Raw genomic sequence first — 21,736 nt, 5'->3', positions numbered from 1 at the left:
GTTTGGGCAAGCATCTAAATTCTTACCCCCAACTGATATCTTCTTGAGATATCCAATAATGGGATGAGATAATAAAGATAAAAATCACTTTACAACTGATAAACTGCTACAAAGACTTCAGCCTTATGAGAATGGTTCAGGACATCCTAAATAATACTCTAATTGTCTAAGTTGTTCCTCTGAACAGTGGATATAGTTTTAAAGTTTCTAGGATCTGCACCAAATCAGAGTTCTTTAAGGGAAGGGGTTCAAAGTAGGCCCTGACCCATAACAAAGTTTCTGCTAGAGCAGAGGGAAGTGAGAGGGTTTTCTTCTCTAAAGGCCACTTTGAAGGGTGCGGCTTGGGTGGGGGGGAAGGCATATTTTCATTTCCAAAATAAATAATTTGTGCTGTTCAAAGCAAGGGCTAAGGGCAGAATACATGACCTTTATGCATTCAGAGGCCACAGCAGGAAGGTGGGGGGTGGGATGGAGGCCTTGACAGTGCAGCTCTGTCAACCTTCCCTCTACCCTGCCACTGGCCTCCTCGCGGAGGCCCTAGCCTTTTAGTTCTTCTCCGGGTTCCCCAATAAAAGTGCAATGGGAAGCTCGTGAGGCCACTGAGAGTTTGAAACTCCTAGCACACGTCTGACCCTGGCCCAGGAATTCAGCTCCATTCAAAAGCATTTACTCTAGTGTACAATTACAAACTAAGGTAAGTGCCATGAAAGGAAAGAAGAAGATGCCACAGAGCTTATATCAAGGAAACCTGATGTTGACAGGGAATTCAGGGAAGGCTTCCCTGGGGAGGTGATATTGAAGCTGAGAACAGAAGGTTGAGTAGAAGTTAGCCAGAGAATAGTGAGGGGAAGAACTAACAGCCAGATGGGAAAGTATGTGCAAAGGCCCTGAGGCAGGAGGAAGCAGGACGTATTGGAAGAACTGAAAAAAGACGAGTGGCAGGTGCTCAGGGACGGACAAGAGGATGGTGTGAGGTAAGGCTGGGGGGTGAGTGGGGCCTGAGGGCCTGTGTGGAGAATTTTGGACCTCAGACCAAAGAGGAATGACTCAAGTGTATTAGGCACATACATGACAAGATCATATTTGGGGTTTTAAGCAGTTGCTCTGGGTCCTGCATGGAGAAGAAACGGCAGGGGCGAGTATTGAAGCAGGAAGACCAATTAGGAGGTTCATACAGTCATCCAGGCAAGAGAAAATGGGGCGTGAACTATGGTGAGGGCAGTTGAGATAGAAAACAGTGGAAGCACATGAAAGATATGCATACTCTCATCCCTGAGTTATCTCTTTTCCTCTTCCAGGCTACCTCTTAGAAGGCAGCATAATCTGATTGCACGTGAATACAAATACCTGAGGTGTACCACCCTCTGGGGCCCTCCCACCCCACTCCAGGTGGCTCTGAGTCCTGAGGCCCCTTCAAGTTGGCCCTGGAGGGACCCCCCCGACGCAGAGCTCTGCTCTCCTTTCCCCCTTCTGGTATAAAGCTCATTTTTAGCCTCAGCCTGGAACCCCTCCCCTGAAATCTGGGCTCATATATCCCACTGTCCACCCAGCATCTCCATCTGGGCATCCAACAGGCCCCTCAAAATACACGTGTCCAAACCAACCCTGTTATCCTCTGAAACCGCTCCTCTCCCACTGTTCCCAGCTCAAATATCACCCTCCCATTCATCCCATTCCCCCACCGAAAACCAAGGAGTAAGTCCTTTATTCCTCGCGTCTGCTCACACGCACGTGCAAACCCTCGGCAAATCAAAAACCCTCAAAACGTAACCCAAATCCCACCGTTTTTCACCAACTTCACTGTTCTTCCTCCCACCCCAGCAATCCTAGCCCCCCACCATCTCTCACCCGGACGAGTATGATAGCCTCCTCCCTGGTCTCCCTCCTCCCTCCTCCCTCCCACATTGGCCCTTAAATGGAGCAGCGAAAGGGATCCTTTCAAAATATACATCCGATAAACCTCCCATGGCTTCCCATTAAGTTGACAATTAAACACAAGCACCTTGGCCTACAAGGTCTTAGATAAACCACCCCTGCCCCAGCTCCCTTTAGGTATTATCTCCTGCCATTTTCCCTCTTCTGACTCCCTTCTGCCACCCTGATCGTCCTTGAAAATGCCAAGCACGACCCCACCCCAGGGCCTTTGCACCTACTATTCCCACTGATTTTTGTCACTTCCTTGCTTTGTTCATTCCTCAGCTCAAATGTGAGCTTCCATGACCATCCCCATAAAAATAGCATCCCCTGGCCTCCTCTGTCCCCTGACCCTGCTTTATGTTCCTCATAGCCCTTATCTCTGCAGCATGTTTTACTCATAGGTTCATCTTTTACTCATTCCGAACCCCACATCCTGACAACCCCCATCGCAATAAAAGCCTGACTATAAGTAGGCACTGAAACGTGTTTAATCCAAAAAGTAGGAATTTTCTTTACCAGATTCCAAAACGCGATCTCCCCTCAATTTAAGCACATCCTGGGATTACCACCCTAGTTGCTAATATTTTAATTTATAGATGGATGCATTTGACTCCACCAGGGCTGGAACCAGAGTGAGGTGAGTGAGGCAAAATTTAAGAGGGCACCAAAAACCTCAATAATCAAATATATTATGTTTTCATGAAATGTTTTTTAAAAATCAAAATTAACGCAAAAAAAATCCATGGTGAGCAAATCGTTACATTTTGAATAAAGACAGAATCAGTAATAGTGCTGTGCAGGGTTGTACTGGACCCTGAAGCAAAGGGGAGATGAGTAATACTGATCCCGTCTTTATTTAAAATGTCTATTTCTATTTTTGGTTCATCTTGGATTTTTTGCATCAATTTTGATTTCTAAAATATTACATGAAAATATTATTCATTTTGATCACTTGAGTTCTTCAGCGACCCCTTCCACGTTGCCTCCCCACAAAGCCATTTTCCAGGAATGAGCTCCTTATGAATTGGGGGAACAACGAGACAGTTTCAAACTTGACTTTCACTCCAATCTATGATCGACATCATCTTTTAAAGCCTGAACAGGACTCCTCTGCTGTGAGATAACTAATTTCCAGGAGGCAATTTTAGCTGAAGGCAGTTTGTTGAAATTGGCGGCCCCCGGGACAGCCACTGAGGGTGAAAGCTCTAGGAAAGCAGGGATCCACTAAAAGCCAGAACCCAAATCAAGGTGTGGACTGTAAGAAGATGCCACATCAGACAGCAGCGGTGGTCACAGGTCTGCAGTAGCACGGCCAAACCCATCCTGCAGGCATAGTGTGTTTGGCCTTGCCCGTAATTTTTTTTTTTTTTAATCTGAACTAACCGTTTTTTAATTGAGAGGTTTCATTTAAAAATCCAAGGGTCCGGGCCTCCCTGGTGGCGCAGTGGTTGAGAGTCCGCCTGCCGATGCAGGGGATACGGGTTCGTGCCCCGGTCTGGGAGGATCCCATATGCCGCGGAGCGGCTGGGCCCGTGAGCCATGGCCGCTGGGCCTGCGCATCCGGAGCCTGTGCTCCGCAACGGGGGAGGCCACAACAGTGAGAGGCCCGCATACCGCAAAAAAAAAAAAAAAAAAAAAAAAAAAAAAAAAAAAATCCAAGAGTCCAGTGTCTCCCCAAAAATGGGACGATCAGGCCACAACACGCAGGGTCTGTATGCCCAGGTGGATCCGTCATCTGGGGCTGAGTAGAGGCTGCCTCCTTCAGACAATCCTATTGCTCTCAGGCCACCACTGCCCCACCCAGCTGCCCCTGTCCGTCCCCGTGAGCATGTGAGCTCGAGACCTTGGTCTCCAGGCTCTTAACTCCTTCCCCCTAGGCCCTGCTCACCTACTTTGTCCTGGCTTTGTTTGTCCTCTTCATTCCTTGCTTCGTAGCGCGTTCCCCTCTGCCTTATGGAACTGATATTTAACAGGAGAGCACGATCAGCCCACTCACCTAGCCCTTAAACTACCGCCCTTGCCTTTCATTAAACAGGAGGTGCCACCATCCCTCTGCCAGGGGAGCTTCATCTTCTACTGCATCAGAGCCTTAACGGCAGGCAGCAGAGGGTGGATTAGGTAGGGGGTGCAGCATTGGTTAGTCTTTGCCCGGCCCCACAACTACTTCTCAACCATCTGCCTTTTCCCTCTCTCCGCCATCACACTTCTGTCACCCAGGCTGTCTTCCTAGATGACTGCACCCCCAGTATCGCGATGCTCATCTCCATCCTCTCTCCTGCCCTGGTCTGGCAGACTCGAACATCTGTGTCGATTTCATCATCTTTGAAGTCAGGGAGTGACGCAGACAAGCAAGCTGACTTCGGGGATCTCCAGGCCACCCTCCACCAGCCTCCCTCGAGCACAATCACACCCCAGAGCATCTCCCACCCCCCCAGAAAGCACATGGCATCGGCTGTTGCCCTCTCTCTCTTAAATTCCTCTATCAGCGCAGTCACTAGACTTCATGGAAACTTTTAGTTCCTTTGCATGTAAATGGCTTCACACGCAATTGTCTCTTTATCTGACTTTGGAAAAAAAAATCTTTATCTGACTTTCAAATGCAAATGAGAGCTTCTTATATATCTTGGATATTCTCCACACCACGTAGCCAGTGTCTTGCGATAGCAGGTCCTCCGCAAACCCCTCTGAACTCATGGGTTGAGTGATTGAACTAGGTCATCCAGAAAAGACCCCAAAGATTTGGTAGGAAATGGATTTATCCCAATCAGGAAGGACACTGGAAGGTTAGTAGGTTGAAGGAAAGTAACAACTTGAATTTAAAACAATAAAATAATAGTGTAAATGGCAGCTGACAGGAACTGACCACTTTATATACACCGAGAGCATCACAGCCATGATCTTCAAACCTCAAAGCACCCGCCATGTGTAAAGATTACTATCACCCCCGCTGTTCAGTTAAAGAAACTAAGGCACGGAGTAGGTTGTGATGTTACTTTTGAAGTCACACATGCCACCACGGAAGTGGTTTTGTCCCACACCAGTCTGATACTCATTACTGAGTCACACTGTTCCTGGGTTATTAGCTAAGGGTGGATGCACTAAGGGACATTTTTGGACCAAGATGAAACACTGCGAAAAGTCTTATAACACCCAGTGATAGCAGAGAGGGAAAGGGGAGCTGGCGTGGGGAATCCAGGCTGGGCCAAGAGGAAGACCCATTGGGAGCCGTTCATATCATTCACAAAATTAATAGCATCTACCCTCAGGTGCCAAAGACAGGGGCCATCCCTGCAGAACCCCGGGGCTCAAGGGAACACAGTTTGAGAACCGAAAAGGAGAACGCTCTACAGACAGGGAAGTACCAACTCCTCCCCACTTCCTCCTCCCCACACTGGTCCCAGGCCCTGTCATCTCCTGCCCAGGCCACCACCTGTAGCCATCATAGCCTCCCACCTGTATCCTAAGCATCCACTCTTACCTGGCTAAAGGACATTCTCCACTTAAAGGTCAGTAGGATCCTATGAAAAGGCTAATGAGCTCATACCCTCTGCTGCTTCAAATTTCCCCAATGCCTCTCCATTACCATGAGAATGAAATCAAACTGCTCACAAGATCCTGCTGGGTCCTGCTCTGGCTTGCTTCCTTGATCTGTCTCCTATCCCACTTCCCCTCTTCCCCTTTCTGTTCCTGCCACACTGGTCTTGCTGTTCATTGACTACCTACCCCACGCACATGTCTCTCCTCAAGGCCTCTGGACTCTCTGTTCCTTCTGCCTGGGATGCTTGGCCCCCAGATCCTGTACAGGCAGATCCCTCACCATTCAGAGGTCAATGAATAAGACATCTCTTTAGAGAGGAGGGGACCATCCAGTGTGAACTGGCAAGCCCTACTCTTGTGTGTTGAACGATTTCCCTCTCCCAAGATATGTTCAAGCCCTAACCTCAGGTACTTGTGATGTGATCTCATTTGGCAAGAGGGTCTTTGCAGATATGATCAAGTTCAGATGAAGTCCTTCGGGTTAACGGCTCTAATCCAATGCCTGGTGTCCTTACAGGAAGAGGACAGGACACACGTACACACAGGAAGAAGAGGCCATGTGAAGACAAAGGCGGAGAGCACAGGGATGCAGCTACAAGCCAAGGAACGCCGAGGACCACCAAGGGCCACGAGGAGCTAAAAGAGACACAGAAGGATCCTGCCCTAGAGCCTTCAGAGAGAACATGGCCCGCTGACACCTTGATTTCACACATTTTGTCTCTGAGACTATGAGAGAGTAGATCTCTGTTGTTTTAAGCCACCCAGTTTGTGGTAATTTGTGATGGCAGCCACAGGAAACTCATACACCCACGCGCTACACACCCGTATATACTGAGTCATTCGCAGCCCTGTTCCCCTATTTTGGTCTCTAGCACTTAACACCACTCCACACTATCTTGGATATTCCTGGTTTGTTCCCTTGATGTTTGCCTGCTGAGGGTAGACACCAGCAGTCTTGTTCACTTTATCCCCAGCCTCTTGGAGGGCTACTGGCACCGAGTCGATGCTCAAAATGATGAAAATGAATTAAATGGTCAAGGGGGCTTCTAAGAGGAGATGGGAATGAGGTGGGCCTTGAAGAAAGATGTGAGAAAAGGGAGTGGGGACCCTGGGTGGAAAGACTGGCACGGCCGAGGCAGAGGAAGAAGTGGACCGTGCCAAGGAGTAAGCAGACTGGCGCGGACTGGCTCTGACAGCAGTGGCCGCACCGGAAATGGGAGCGCTGGAGCGTCGGGCCAAAGAAGCACCCGGCGGGGCTTTGGCCACTGAGAGAGGCTCTGAGGAAATGAATCTCTGTTGGCAGGTTCCAACCGGAAAGGGAAGGGATGGGGGCCGCCAGGAGCTCCTGAGAGGCCCAGAAAGGCAAGGTGGAAGGCAGGAGGAACTCCCACTGCAAACTGCGGAGGGCGGGCTCCTGGAGGGGCTGCGGCCCCCCTCTCCAGCTCACCGTCTGGCCGGGTGATCCTGCTGCAGGCAGCAGGAGAGATAGGCCCGTGCGGCCCTTAAATGCTGAGCTTTCGGCATCAGCTCTGTCCTCTAAATGCCTTGACCACGCCCTGTCTTGATCTCCTCCTCTTGAAATGGGAGGATCATATTCCGTACCAACCTCTCAAGTTATTTTGTGAGAATCCACTGAGAGAATATCTGTAAAGCGCTTGGCCCTACGGTACGTGTCTGGTAGGGAAAACAGATCCCCTTCTGCTACGATTATTCAGCCTAACAGGGTTCAACATGGTGGAGTGCGACCGCAATTAGCTTTGCAATTAGCGATGTGACCCTGGGGCGGTGGCTACCCCTCCCTGTGCAAGATGGGGTAATAACTGGTTGAGGACCAATGAGGCGGCCCGTGGGGAGCTCTGGGGATGGGGCCTGGCATACAGGTGGCACTCAATAAGTGCTGGCTGCTGTTTTCGTTGTTTGGGGCTGACTCATTCCAGAGAACAACATGAGAGCATGTGCCTGGTAGGTGACCCAGCACGAAGCCCGCCTAGCTCACCAGCCCTTGGTGGGAAAACATGGAAGTCAAAACCTCTGTCATTGTCAAAAGGAGGCAGAAGCGAGTGAGCCAGAAAGATGGCACAGTGCTTCAGAGTTTGTCTTTTTTTAATAATTTTTTTTGATGTGGACCATTTTTAAAGTCTTTTTTGAACTTGTTACAATATTGCTTCTGTTTTATGTTTTTTGGGGTTTCTGGCACGTGGGATCTTAACTCCCCGACCAGGGATCGAACCCACAACCCCTGAGTTGGAAGGCAAAGCCTTAACCACTGGACCACCAGGGAAGCCCCCAGAGTTTAAGTCTTAATTCTGTGGCCTTAACAGGTCATATCACCCCTACTGTGCCTCATTCATTCATTCATTCATTCCTCCATCCATTGAACAAAAAGAGTACTGAGCACCTACTAAGTATCAGGCACTGTTCCAGGCACTGGGGCCACAAGGGTGAATAAGACAGTTGTGGTTTCTGGTTCCTGGAGTTCAAGTCTGGAGGAAGACAGAGACAGGGCATGGACAACGACCACCAGTGTGATGAGTACAGGGTGGGGCAGCGCCAGGGTGGAGGCCCAGGGAGCCCAGAGGAGGCCTCCTCTCTAGTCTGGGCAGTCGGAGTCTCAAATTCCTGTTCTAGCAAAGGAACAAAAATAGGAACCTGCCTGGCTTCTTCCAGGTTAAGAAGTGAAATAATCACTCATGTGTGTAGTAAGTGAGAGGCAGCCAATGAGAATATGTGTGGGGAGGGACTTGATAATGGGTTTTGGAGGTTGGATTTTTGTGTGTGTGGGGGGATAAATATTGAATTAATGAATTGTACACTAATAATAACAACACTTAGTAATTAAGTGGGTACTTTGAGGTTCATATTGTTTTACTAAAAATTGAAACTCTCCATAGATTGGTAAGTGATGGCTGTCATCCCCCCCTCAAGGGCCTCTGCTGCCTTGAGACCTTCTCTACAATTCAGCAAATAAAGGGTTAAAGCCTTGCCCAGCAGGGGAGTCTCTTAGGACCCTGCTCCTGCTGTGCTGATTGGTTGAGACTTCAGCTGTTCAATATATTAACCAATATTCCAGACAATATTACTATCGCTTTTTTATATGTGGGGAAACTGAGGCACGGGAGAGTGAAGTTACTTGCACGAGGTCATGCAGCCAGCACATGGCAGAGCCAAGATTTGAACCTCTCACTCAGATCTCAAGCTGTTGACGTCTTGGGTGTAGAAACGTTACCTGGGATTCACTGGAGATTCACAGAAACAGGAGACCTGGCCCTGTCCTCAGGAAGCTTACAATCCAGCTAAGGAAAGTCTTAATAAAGGCAGTCGGAGGAGCATCTGGGAAAGTAAGTGATTCTCCCTGAAGTTCTGGGAAGAGGAGAGGCCCGGAAGGCCTTGCTGGAGGAGGGGCCATCTGGGTAGCCAGGGAGGGGCTCAGCCAGGAGGAGGGGCCCTTGGACGGGGTCTCAGTTCTGTGTGGACAGAGTGTAGAGCTGGCTTTACAGCCTCCTGGCCATATGGGGACTTTTCCTCCTCTAGTGGAAATGAAAACACTGTGCTTTCATTTCCCTGAGGCAAGGCAAGGAGCTCTCCCTGACTCACCCTCCGCTTGGGACAAATCAGTGGCTGCCTCAGTTTCCCTGTCTCTAAATGATGCTCATACCCCCCACATCTTCCCACACTTCCTCCTCTTCCAGGATATGTCAAGGAACAACATGGTGTTGGCAAAAAAGCCCAGGACAAGGCTCTGGTCTGCCTCAGTTTCCTCATCTGTCAAATGATGTGATTAAAAATTATGATAACATTAGTAAGTTCCAGAGACAGCAGAGCATGTGGCCAAGGGCCTGGGTTCGAATTACAGTCTCCAGCACTTCCCTGCTAGGTAGCACTCAGCCAGTTACTGCCCCTCTCTCTGCCTCACTCCACTCCTCTGCGAAGGAGACACTGATCACGGCACTTGCGGTGTACAGTGGCCCTGACAATTAAAAGACTTGACGCTTGCAAAACACTTTGCCCTGTCACTTCCAGTCAATACTCATAATACGGCTGCTCTCACCCCCGTGGAAGGCAACAGAGCCCTTACCGTGTGCCAGGCATTGTGCTACGAACTTACTGTGTGACCATGGGCGACGCTGGCTCTCATTGTCCTCAACTGTCAGAAAATAATAACATCCAGTGTGTATTAACTGCACGTTAAGCCCAGAGGTAAGTGTTTTATATGCATGATTTCATACGATGCTCATGACACCCCTGTGAGGTCATCACTATTCCCTTTTGCAGGGGAGGAAATGGAGGCTTCACAAGCCATAATCTTAGCCCAATCTGTGTCACTGTGAAGCTCCAATAAGTTATAAAGTCCCTTGATGAGAGGTTTAAAGTACTGCATCTCTTCAAAGAATTTTGGCCGTGAAATCCAGTTTCTATATCAATACAAGTTATTGTTTTGCATTTGCAATAGGAATTGCAGCTAATGTTTATCCAGTGTTGACTATAAGCACGGCAGCATTTTAGACGCTTTACGTGTGCTACCTCACTGACTCTCACAATCTCTGTAAGGGAGACATTATTATTGGCTCCATTTTACAGATGTGGAAACTGAGGCCCAGAGAAGTTAAGTCACTCGCCTAAGATCACACAGCTGCAATGTAGCTAAGCCGAAATCCTAACCCAGGCAGAAGGCAGGGAGTTCGGGTCTGGGAGTGAGCAGAGCTCACCCTGGGTTTGTTTATTCCTGAAATACTTTCCATCATCCCACTTCAGATATAACTGAACACACCTCTTTCAGATCTTCAGTTTTTCCCAGGGCCTTGACCCAAAACTGCACAGCAAGGTCAGTATTTTCTTACCATGCAAATATTTCTGTTTGCTATTTAATGACCCCACCCATCTGCAGGCACCCTCAGATCTGCCCCTACGCTCGTGGTGGTGTTTGAGTTTGAAGGGCCATTTGGGTTTCCCTCAGGAGGCCCCAGTGCAGGGCACGGTCGAAGTGCCTCTCACTCCAGCTGCCTTTGATGCCTGGAGTTGCATTCTGTGTGCCCAGTTGCTCTGGCATGCCAAGCGTCGTTTGCCGGGAACAATGCGGTGCCCTGTCTCCCACATGTGGACACACAAACTGGCACGCACGTTCTCACAATCCCTGCACACATGAGCGTGGGCTGGGGAGGTTAGGCGATGCACATGCACACACAGAATACACACACTTCACTTCAAAACCTTGAGAGAGGACCAGGTTCACAAACCTGGAGCAGAGATGTAGCAGCGTCAACAAAATGTGAAGCTTGTGTGAGATCACACAGTAAAACAGACGTCCAGTTTCTCTTCCCAGCTCTCGCTCTCTCTTTCCGAATTGACCTAAAATTGGCGTTTGTCTGTCCTCCCACCATCATAACATCAAATACTGTGTTTCAGTCTATACGGCAATAAAAAACCAACTCGCGTCCTTAATATATCTGTCGCCTGTCTCAGAGCATCCCTTTTACAGGTGATGCAATATTAGTAACATTTTTTGGCCATTATGTCATAGGCTTAACCACTAGCAGAGAACAGGATAAACTGGTACCAGTTAAAATATTCAAAGCGCTGGCAGGGTCTTGCTTTCAAAAGTGCAACTCAACTAAAAATATATGTCACTGAGGTCCGCTGTGGCAAAGCGCACCATCTACCTAACCCGAGGCATTTGGTCCCACTCCGGTTTTCAAAAAAAGCCCCTTAGGTTTATTTACTGAAATTGTCATTTCTCCCCCGCCCCAGAACTTTAATCAGCCACGCAGAGCACAAAACCTACATTCAACTCTGATTTTATGACACGAAGCTAACTCCTCCTACGCATATTTATTTCATTTAACCCTTGCAGCCCTGCCCTCCGGGCAGTGTCCCCCACTATTTGCAGGGCTGGCCTCTGAAAAACACATCACATCGCCTGGTTTCCACTTTTAAAGTCAGATTCATTAATGTACAGCCTAAACCCCTCCACAGTCCCAGCCAGATGGGATATTTTCATATCATATTTGTATACGTTAAGCCCCTCCCGTAATATCCAACTAGTGTGATTCCAGGACAAACTCCAGGACGAGGGAAAAAGAGACAGAAACACGGAAAATAGAGTGTAATCGGATCGCAAAACAAACTGATGGTACATTGCACTTTAAAGGGGGAGCTGGAGGACGGTATCCATGAGACACATCAAAAAACGGGAAAGAAAATTGTTTAAATGTCCCAGAGCATCTGCTGCTCTGTTAAAAAGCAAAGTCTTCATTACTAGATTTACTAAATAGTAAAATGCCAAGCCTGTTCTCCTAAAAGAAAAAAAACGCTAAATAATGATGATGATAAAATGATGATGATAATAATAACACAGCTGAATGGCATCCGCTGTCAAAAGCCCAGCGCGGAAATAGTTAAGCAGCCCGCGGTTAGTAGCGAGAATCCCTCCCGGTGTCCCATGGAGGGGACAATCCTTTTGACAGACTGGCCTGGGGAATCCCGCCTTGGGACACTTCGCTGCCCCCGCGGGAAGTGGTCTGAAGTCGGCTCCCCAGTCTCCCCTCCTTGGCCAGGGAGAGGGCGCCTCTCCTCCCGGCCACGCTACCTGTGCGCCCTGGGAAACCGGAGTCCCCGGGCCTCCCCGCGACCTCAGCCAGGAGCTGAAAGCGCTGCCCGGGAAGAGAGCAGAAGGGAAAGGGCTGAGAGGTGGGAGGAGGAAGCGTCTGGAATAGAGGGGGAGTCAGTTACCTTGGTCCACAGACCCCATGATGCGGAGGGGATGGCAGTGCCCCAGTCTGAACGCAGCCTCTCTCTGCATCTGGAGGGGATGGGGTTTCGGCGCGCGGGGTGAGAGGGGTCTGTTTGGGTAGACCAGGAGCCAAGGGGGCGCCGTCCTCTCTAAAGCATGCTCGCGGGGCTGCCCTGGCCGAGGAGCCTGCGAGCGGCCCGGGAGCTGCGCGCCTCCCGCCTCCAGGCTCCCGGCTCCCGGCGCGGCGGAGTCGGCGCGGCTCGGCGCTCCGGCTTACTCGAGAGGGAACGCGACTTCCTTCCCCGCGCTCCGTGTTTATAGGCTTTCAATGCAGTAAAATAACGGGATTCCCTCACTGTTTCCTCCTGTTTATCCAGCGCCATGGAAACCACTGGATCCCGTCCATCTCCAAAACTAAGGGCTTTCCTGCAAACTTCACACTCAGGAATCCATGACGTCGCCTCCTCCGCGGCCAGCCAGCTCCGTGGCTCCCTCGGCCGCCAGCACAAGTCCCTGATTGTTCGGGAGAAAAGTCAGGGAGAGGGAGCGATGCGGGCGACGGCGAGGAGAAGGGGGTGGGGGCGTGGGAGTGTCCAAGTCGGCCTTGCAGGAGCTCCAGGAGGCTGTTTGCAAGGATTGCTCCAGCCGCCGCCTCCCTAGCACGCTGCAGCTTCGCATAAATCATGCCCAAGACTCCCAACCCCCCCCCGCCCCCCCACCCCGTTTTCCAAGCGGGCATCTCTCTGAGAAAACCGCCCAGGGCTCAAATCAACACCCCAGGTGGTCGAGACCCCCGGACACTGACCCAGGGGCCCTTCCCAGTCCCTCGGGGCCTCTGGCTGCCCAGATTTTTTGAGCTCAGGGCTGATGGGGAGGAGGAGGGAGGGGGGAAAAGGCGGGGGGAGGGGGAGGAGGGAAAAGAAATAAATAACGGTGCCTTATGTCAACTCTCCAAGATTTTTTTTTCAAAGAGGTCTATTTTTAGATTCATTTAGAAAACCCAAGGTTTCCAGTGATGCTCAGAGGCTCCAGCAATAATGAAATGGCCACAGAGACGCGGAAACCAGGCAACCCATGTGTTTACACATGCTCTGAATAAACAGGAAAATAAAGGGAAGGGATGTCATGAACTTTGCACAGCCTCCAGAAGAAGGTCCTGGGGATGCCACGCGTGTCTCCCGTCAACAGGCCACAGACCCCGGAAGGCTGGTGGGGAGGTCCTGCTGTCAAAACACTTTTTCTGAATATAGCCTGGATTTGCCTCTTCACCCCCGTGCAGGGTGGGGAATCGGGGGCCCCCAGATAAAGCCAGCTTTGAAAATGGCCCTTTCAGATGCTTTTGTGGGCTCTGATAAAACTGGGGGTCGCACCAAGGCTGGTGACTCATCAGCCCCTCCCCACTTTCTTACAGACAGACTTGAACTTGAAGACGCATTGAGAGGAGCTGGCTTCATCCGGGGGAACCACTCTGTGTTCCACACCTTGACCCACAAGAGCCTCGCTGGGCTCTCAGACACGACCACTCCTGCTGGAGACGCAGTCCCACAAAGCCCCTGAGCCCACCCACCTCGCTTCAAAGCCCGCTTCAGCCAGGGCGGCCTCCAACTGAAGTAACACTGTCCCCCCAAAGAGCAGCCACACCTGCCCACCAACCATGCTACCTTACCTCAAACACCTTGCAGCCACCCTAGAAGCAGGGGAGCCTTCTCCCCCACTTTCCAAAAGAGAAACCAAGGCACAGAGAAGGCAGAAGCCTTGCCTGCTGGTTTCCTTGGCAGATACTGGAGTGCAGCCTGGAAGGCCATGGAAGAGATTCTTTTCAAGGAACCCTACTGAGGAAGTCCCATCCCCTGAGGACTCTGAACCCCATCATCTGAGGCAAGAACAGGGTGACCAACCGTCCTGGTTTGCCTGGGATTGAGGTGGTTCCTGGGAGGCAGGACTTTCAGTTTTAAAACAAGGAAAGTCTTGGGCACAAATGAAACTCAGCACTCAACTTCTTTTCGCAGTGATCCACGCGGCAGGCAAACCTATAAAGCTTCGTCTCTGAAGACAGCCACCATACATAGCAGCGCTCTGAATAGCAACTCCTAACTCAGCACCTACTATGTACCAGGCCCTGTGGTAGGGTCCTCGATCAATTCCTGTCCCTTGACCCCCTGCAAAGTAATACATTGACACTGGGAGGGCTTAGCCCAGCACTGTGTGCGAGGGTAGCCACTAGCCACATGTGGCTCTTGAAATTTAATTAACAATTAAATAAAAGCTAAAAGTCCATTCTTTGATGCATGAGCCACATTTCAAGTGCTCAAAACCCACAGGTGGCTAGTGGCTACCAAGTTGGACAGCACAGAAGAGAACATTTCCATCACTGTAGAAAGTTCTGTAGGGCAATGGGGGCTTAGGCAACCTGAGAGGCAGGATAAAGTACAGTCTCTAGAATCAGATGCCTGGCTCTGCCATGGAGTCACTTACCCACTCTGTAAAATGGGGACACTATTAGTGCCTTCCTAAGAGTTGATGTCGGGACGTGATACTAAGAACATGAGGGTATATGATAAATGCTTAAAATGTATATATGTGTATATATACATGTGTGTGTGTATAGGGTTGGAGAAGAACTTCCGGAAAAACCCGAACGAAATTTTTGGCCACCCCAATACTTTAAGCCTTCCTACACCCAAGGAGTGAGTGGTCATTAAGCCAGGAGTAAGACTGTTCGACCCTGCAGTCCATGCCCTTCAACTCCAGCTGCCCTTTATTAAGCTCAGCTGCATCCAGGGCATGAAGCAGCCTTTTTGCAACATCTAGTCCATTTCACCCTCCCACTGAGCTTGACGCTGGGAGCCGTGTTTACAGATGAGCAAACCGAGGCTCCGTGAGTTGATGTCCACACAGTCGGTCCAGATCGGAACCCAACTCTGTTTGGCCACAAAGCCCATGTTCTTGGCACCACAGCCCCTGCCTCCCAGAGGCCTCCCTGGGAGCCGAGGTCTTGGAGGCCAGAAGCGAGGCAGGAAACGAGCACGCTGGGCCCTCCTCTGCCAGACTCATTATCGGGGATAATTTTAGACTCAGTCCCACCCAGGCTCAGGCCTCAGAGGCGAGTCCCGATCTCCACAGGTGCCGAGAGGGGGACGCCTTTTGGAACTGGGTAGAATAAGCATTAGCCACATTTTTATAGAGCCCACTCTTTGTCACAGTTAAGCATTTTTCCCTTTTAAAGCACATTAATACTATAAGGAGTGGAGCCGGGGGCGTGGCAGCTGAGTCACCTAATTTGCCCTTATGGGCTGCAGGTTTCAGCTTCTTAGTTTAGCCGCTCTTAGGTTCCTCAAACAATTTCTTTCCTCTCCCAGCGCCAGGGCAAGAAATATTTTGTCCTTTTGAACTGAGCCACCCACTGTTTTTCACTTCTCTCGAGCACTCTCCCTTTTTTTAAGGGATGCTCCGGGGCGGGGGGTGGGGGGGGCAGCTTCCGCCCACAAAATTATCCACGAAAACTCCCCAAAATAGAAGCTCTCAGCTGGGGTGGGAACGTGCCAGCATATGAGGAAAAAGCAAAAGAGAAGCTGAATCAAAGCAAATAGAAGGCGTCCAGGTGGCGATGGGGAGAAAGGTCCAGGGAGACTGCAAGACATCTGGGCTGAAGGAGACCTTGAATCACCGGGGAAGCCTTTTATTAGAATCTCTTCCCTCCAACAGCCTCCCAAATAAGAAACGCAGGTATTTCTGCTGAGACATCACTTACTGGTGCTACCCAGACAACTGATTCAACACCAGGAATATTTAACAGGACCTGGGCAGCTTCAAGGAGAGCGCTCACTGGTCCTCTCACTGCGTTTATAGCCCAAGTGTCATCCTCACCTGTCGGTCACCTTGACCGCCAACCCCTTCATGGCTGGAAGGTGGACAGCAGTTCGAATTGGTCTGGACTCCCGTGTGTCTCAAACACAGAAAGTGGGCCAGACCCAGATGTATGAAAACCAGAATGGTGAGGGTTACTGATCTCTTATCACGTGACCAGTGACTGAGTACTTGCTGTGGGGCAGGTATGAACTCATTGACTCCTCTCAATAATCCTAGGATTATCATTTTACAGAGGAGGAAACTGCAGCACAGAGAGGTTATGCAGCTTGCTCTAGGTTGCACAGCGAGTAGGTGGCAGAGGTGGGATTAGAACCCCAAGCACCTGACTCTAGAGCCCGGGTTCTGACCCACCAGGCAACGCTGCCTCTCAAGTGTCAACTCAGTTGCTCCACTGGATTATCATTACCTTCAGCATAAAGTCCAGAATCCCATATGTGGTCTACTGAGACCTATGAAATTTACCCCACCCCTTCCAGCCTCATCGCTCACCTCTGACACCTTTGAACTCCAGAAGTACTCAGAGCCCCCAGTCATCTTGTGTCCTTCCTCGCTACAGGGCCTTCCAGCAGGCTGCTTCCTCTCTCCTCCTATCCCCGCTCTTCTCTCTTTACTTGGGTAATTCCACTGGCCTCCAGTGGGAGGAGGGCTTGCCTTGGATAGCATTTCTTTGGGGAGGGTGCAAGCTTCCTCATCTGTAAAATGGAGCAATACCAACGTCTTAGGGAGACATGAGGATGTGATGACATTGTGTCTACTGAAACACTAAGTGCAGTGCCTGGTATAAAGGAAGCACTCAATAATTGTACTAAAATTACGATCATCTTGCCACTACTGACAGCAGTTATGCAAGTACCCAGATCAATCAAAGATATCATTTCAGAGATTTCCCATCCCTCTTAGAATCCAATCCAGATACCTCACCATGGCTGTCATAGCCAGCCTCTAAGAAGGCCCCAGTGGTGCCCACCTGGGTATTCTTGTTCTTGTCCAGGCCCTCCCACCCTGTGTAACAGTAGGACATTGCCAAAATGGCGGCATGTGACTACTGAGGCTAGGTTATAAAAGAAGTGTGGCTTCTGCCTTTCTGTCTTGGATCACTCACTCTGGGGGCAGCCAGCTGCCAGGTTGTGAGGACACTCAAGCAGCACTTTGGAGAGATCACATGGTGAGGAACTGAGGCCTCCTACCAACAGCCAAGATTTCAGATGATGCAGCCATAAGGACCAACTAAGCTGCTCCAGGCCCACAGAGATATTACATGCTTGTTCCTTTAAGCCGCTAAGTTTGGAGGGAACAGCAAACTAATACAAAGGCCTCCAAGACCTGACCCAACCCACGTGTCCAGTCTCATCTCCCTCCCTCTTCCATTCACTCACCTGCTCCAGCCTCACGGTCCTTCCCTACCTGGTCCCGCCCCGTGGCTTTTGCGCTTCCTTACCCCTTTACCTGGAACCCTTTGTCCCAGGATCTCTCATGGCCGGTTTCTTTCCTCCTCTGGGTCTCAGGTCAGAAGTCACCCTACGAACACGTCCTTCCACGACCTTCATCTCTACAATCGGCTCCTGTGCCCTAAAGCCCAACCCCGCTCCACAAATCTCAATCACAACACCTGTTGTATTTCTGTAGCGCATTCACCGCTCACCACAAATAAATTGCATATTCACTTGTCCATCACGTCTCCCCTGCCTCCCAACTAAAATATAAACTCTACAAGGGCAGGACTTTGTTTTATTCACCGCTGCCTCCTCAGCACCAAGAATGATGCCTGGCATATGGCTGGACCTCAAAAAGCTTTGATGAGTAAATAACAGAATGTCAAACTGTCTCATCAGTTTGTTTACTTGGTTATGACTCAGACTACGAAAAGAGGACCATGCTTGTCTTACTTGGGGCTTGGAATGATGTCTGGAACTAGTGGGTACTCAGGAAATCATCCTATCATATGTCTACTGAGTGATGTCTCTGTGACAGGCTCCCTCCCAGCCCTCCTTACATACCAATTCATTTGGTCCTCACGACAACTCTGTAGGAGGAAGACTACTATCATCCCCATTTTGCAGGTGAGGAAACTTAGGCACAGAGACCCAAGGTCACCATATAGTAAGGAGCAGACAGCGTGAACTTGGATAGTGGCAGCCTGGCCCCGGAGGCGTACTCCCAGGTCCTCTCAAGGTTTGTCGAATGAATGGCAGGCAGGCCTGAGTGTCTGGCCATCTTTGCAGCTGGCCGGGGAGGACCCTCACTCCGTCACGTGGCCGAGGAGATGGATGAGATGCTCGGCTGGGGTTGGCAGGGGAAGGAGGAACGGGGCGGTGGCTGGGTAGCTGGAGAGGCTTTCCCCGTTTCCAAGCGATGGAAAGGTTCACCTCATCCGGAAAGAACTCCCAGTTCCCTGGCTGCGGCAGGGAGCGAGGTGTCTCCCCGGCCTGGTTCATTTTTAAAATACATTGTCTTGCTTTTAATAGCCTCCCTGATCTGCTCTTGGAGGTTCTCATGACTGACTCTTCCCAAAATAATACCCAGCGCCGCTTTTTCCAACTCAGAAGTGCTGAATCTTGCTACCTCCCAATCAGCCGCTGGCTGCCAACCCAGAGCCCTGGTTATCCCAGGGTCCCTCAAGCCGGAATGCGACCCAACAGGGAGATTTCCGAGGCATTTGGAGAGAACCCCCGACGTGCTCTGCCAGCTCACCGGGCTACTGACAGCGAGTTTCCAGCGAGAGCCTGCCCCTCCGCGGGGCTCGCTCCGCTGCTGAACCGGGATGTGACAAGAGGCCAGCGGCAGCCCTCGGGATGCCCCAGGCCCGCAGGGTGGGGGAAGTTTTTCCTAGAAGCTGGAGAGCTGACGTGGAGGGAGAGGGAATCGGCTTGGCTTGCCTTCCTCCTCCTGCCGGCAGAAGAAAGAGAAAGGCAGGGAGAAGGAAAGGTTTATCTCGTTTGCATTCTTCTGAGAGCTAAGCTTGAAACATTCAGGGCTTTTGTTTAAAAAAAAAAGGGACTGAGGTGCAGATACCTAGAATTTTTCTCCTCATATTTTAAAAATCAATAGGACTGTCTTGTTGCTTTGTTTATTCGTTTCACAAATATTGTCACATACCTGCAATATTCTGGGCACTGGGGCTGCAGCCATGAGAAAAACAGATACAGGATGCTGTCCTCATGGGGCTTACAGTCCAGGGGGGAGATCAAGAGAGAACACATGAATACAGACGACATGGATGAGTGGTGATATATGCCAAGGAAGAAACAGAAAGTGGAGCTATGATGGGGAAAGGAGCCAGTTTTAACCAGGGTGGTCAGGGAGGGCTTCACTGAAGAGGTGACATGAGCAGAAGTGAAAGAAATACGAGAACTAGCTATGCAGCTAGCTGGGGAACTCACTGAGAACAGAGGGAGCAGCATGTGCAGAGGCCCTGAGGAAGTCTCCTCTATGGTAGTGAACCTGCTGTCACTGGAAATATTCATTCTTTCATACATTCAACAAGTTTTCTGGGCACCTGCCTTGTGGTCCTGAACTTGCTTCTGGGGATACAGTGAGAAAACAAGACAGAGAGTGCATGTCTTCAGGGAACTCTCCATCCAGTGGCGGCAAGAAAGGTCAACACACATTACAAAGCGGGGTTCTAGTGCTGCGATGGGAGAGGCTTGGGGAGCCAAAAAACACACAAGAGAGCAACATAACGTACTCACGGGGGTGGAGGTGGGGACTGTCAGGAACAGTGTCATCTAAATGGCATCAACAATAATAGTTGCTAAAATGTATTGAGGGTTTACACTTTGCCCTTTTCCAAGAGTTTAACATGTATTAACTCATCTCATCCTCATAACCTTTGAAAGAAATTCAAATTTTCTTTTCAAAGATGATTAAAGAGGTTAAATGACTTACCATAGATCACATGGCGGAAGAGCCTGGAATCAAACCCTTAAAGAGACAGGACATATGATCCACTTCCCCTTCTCCCCTTCCTGCTAAAATGGAGACTTGATGGTAGGAGCTCAAGCAGCCATTCTGGGCCATGAGATAGAAACTGTGTTAATGAAGACAAATATGTCAGATGGAAGGAGCTCAGGTCCCTAAGGATCATGGTGCCTCCATATCAACCCTGGACCTCCCACCTAGGTTCTTTTGTAAGAAAAAAAATATATCTAACTTGTTGAATCTCCTGCTATTTGTGGATCTTTGGTACAACAGCTGAAGTTGCTTCCTAGTCAATATGGATTTCACTTTAAGAGTATAAAGACATCAAGTACAGAGACACTGAGTAACATGGATCAGATATGTGCTTCAGAAGATGGCCATGGGTGGGGTTAAGAGGCTCCAGAGGGACTCCCCTGATGGCGCAGTGGTTGGGAGTCCGCCTGCCAATGCAGGGGACAGGGGTTTGAGCCCTGGTCCGGGAAGCTCCCACATGCCACGGAGCAGCTAAGCCCATGCGCCGAAGCTGCTGAGCCTGCGCTCTTGAGCCCGTGAGCCACAACTACTGAGCCCGCATGACACAACTACTGAAGCCCACGCACCTAGAGCCCATGCTCCGCAACAAGAGAAGCCACCTCAATGAGAAGCCCGTGCACTGCAACAAGGAGTAGCCCCCACTCGCCGCAACTAGACAGGGCCCGCATGCAGCAACAAAGACCCAACACAGCCAAAAATATATAAATAATTTCAAAAAAAGAGGCTCCAGAGCCAGCTGGCCTGGGTGCAAATCCCACCTCTGCCTCTCCCCAGTTTTGTGACCAAGCTACTTATCTTCTCTGTACCTTGGCTTCCTCAATTACAAAATGGGAGTAATATTACCCAATGGGAGAGCTGTTGTGAAGAGTTAGCACACATAAGGGTGCTTAAAATAGCACCTGGTACATATTAGGGAGCCTTAGGCTCTGTGAGTGCAGCTGTAGGAAGACACTCCTTACTTGAGCCCTTTGGTCTCCATGAAGAACTAGAAAAGCAGTTGGAACCTCCCTCTCCCAGGAGACACTGGTAGGCACCTGGGAGCCCAGAAAGATGTCTTAGAACGAGCTCCAATCCCTCATTTGCAGTCAGAGGAAATGGGTCATGAAAGAGAACACCCGGATGGGGCAGTAACTCAAGATAATGCCACAGGGTCCCGGAGGGCTGCATCTGAGTGGGGCGTGGACCAGGCCACATTACAGGAGCCACCTCTGCACTATCCAGCCCAGTAAGCTGTGCCTGGGAGCCCCGCACGGAAACGCGGCAGGAGAAGCACGCTGCCCTTTCCCCCGCCGGGCTCCCTAGAAGATAAGAAGCCCCAGCTTCCTGAGGATGTGCTCTGAACCTTCCCACTGGCTCCTCTGGGCTTGTCAAAATATTTCTTTGTGGAGTCATCCCGTTTTTCCATTAATAAAGGTATTTTTGGGCTCCTGGCAACAATGGGTGAATGTTACAAAAGAGGTCGGGCCTTCCAAGGTAAACAGAGCTCATCCCGGACCCCAGTCAGCCAGCTCTGGGCTGCCAAGTCGGGGGAGTAGTGTTCTTATTCTGGGGCTCTCTGCGTGCTGAGGTGTGATCCAGCCCAAGAGAGCAGGCTCTGGGGCCATCTGCCTCTGTGGGCAGGACAGAGCCTCACACTAGAGCAGAGGGGCAGTGCCACGGCTACTCAGGATCCCCTGGGATTTCTTAGTGCAGTGCATGCCACGTCCACCCATCTCCTGGCTCCAGCTGGTCAGT

At 50.3% G+C, this 21,736-nt stretch overlaps 1 protein-coding gene across 6 annotated transcripts in view; it reads right to left on the bottom strand.

Moving 5' to 3' along the window:
- The window catches only part of NFATC2 (nuclear factor of activated T cells 2), a 160,699-nt gene extending 148,202 nt beyond the window's left edge, over positions 1-12,497 (bottom strand). For 3 of the 6 annotated variants that reach the window (XM_082600578.1, XM_082600576.1, XM_082600577.1), the window contains exon 1: positions 12,181-12,341. In XM_082600578.1, the coding sequence (XP_082456704.1) occupies positions 12,181-12,250 (70 nt within the window). In that variant the 5' untranslated portion in view covers positions 12,251-12,341. Of the gene's footprint in view, positions 1-7,856; positions 7,877-12,180 lie in introns of those variants that run through there. The other 3 variants (XM_082600579.1, XM_082600580.1, XM_082600581.1) reach the window with 3 other exon arrangements.
- Positions 12,498-21,736: the final 9,239 nt, after the last annotated feature.

The sequence above is a fragment of the Mesoplodon mirus genome, assembly GCF_964341445.2.
Source record: "Mesoplodon mirus genome assembly, chromosome: 15".
Taxonomy (NCBI): Eukaryota; Metazoa; Chordata; class Mammalia; order Artiodactyla; family Ziphiidae; genus Mesoplodon; species Mesoplodon mirus.
Note: the sequence above shows the minus strand (reverse complement) of the source record. Positions and strands in the feature narration are given on the sequence as shown.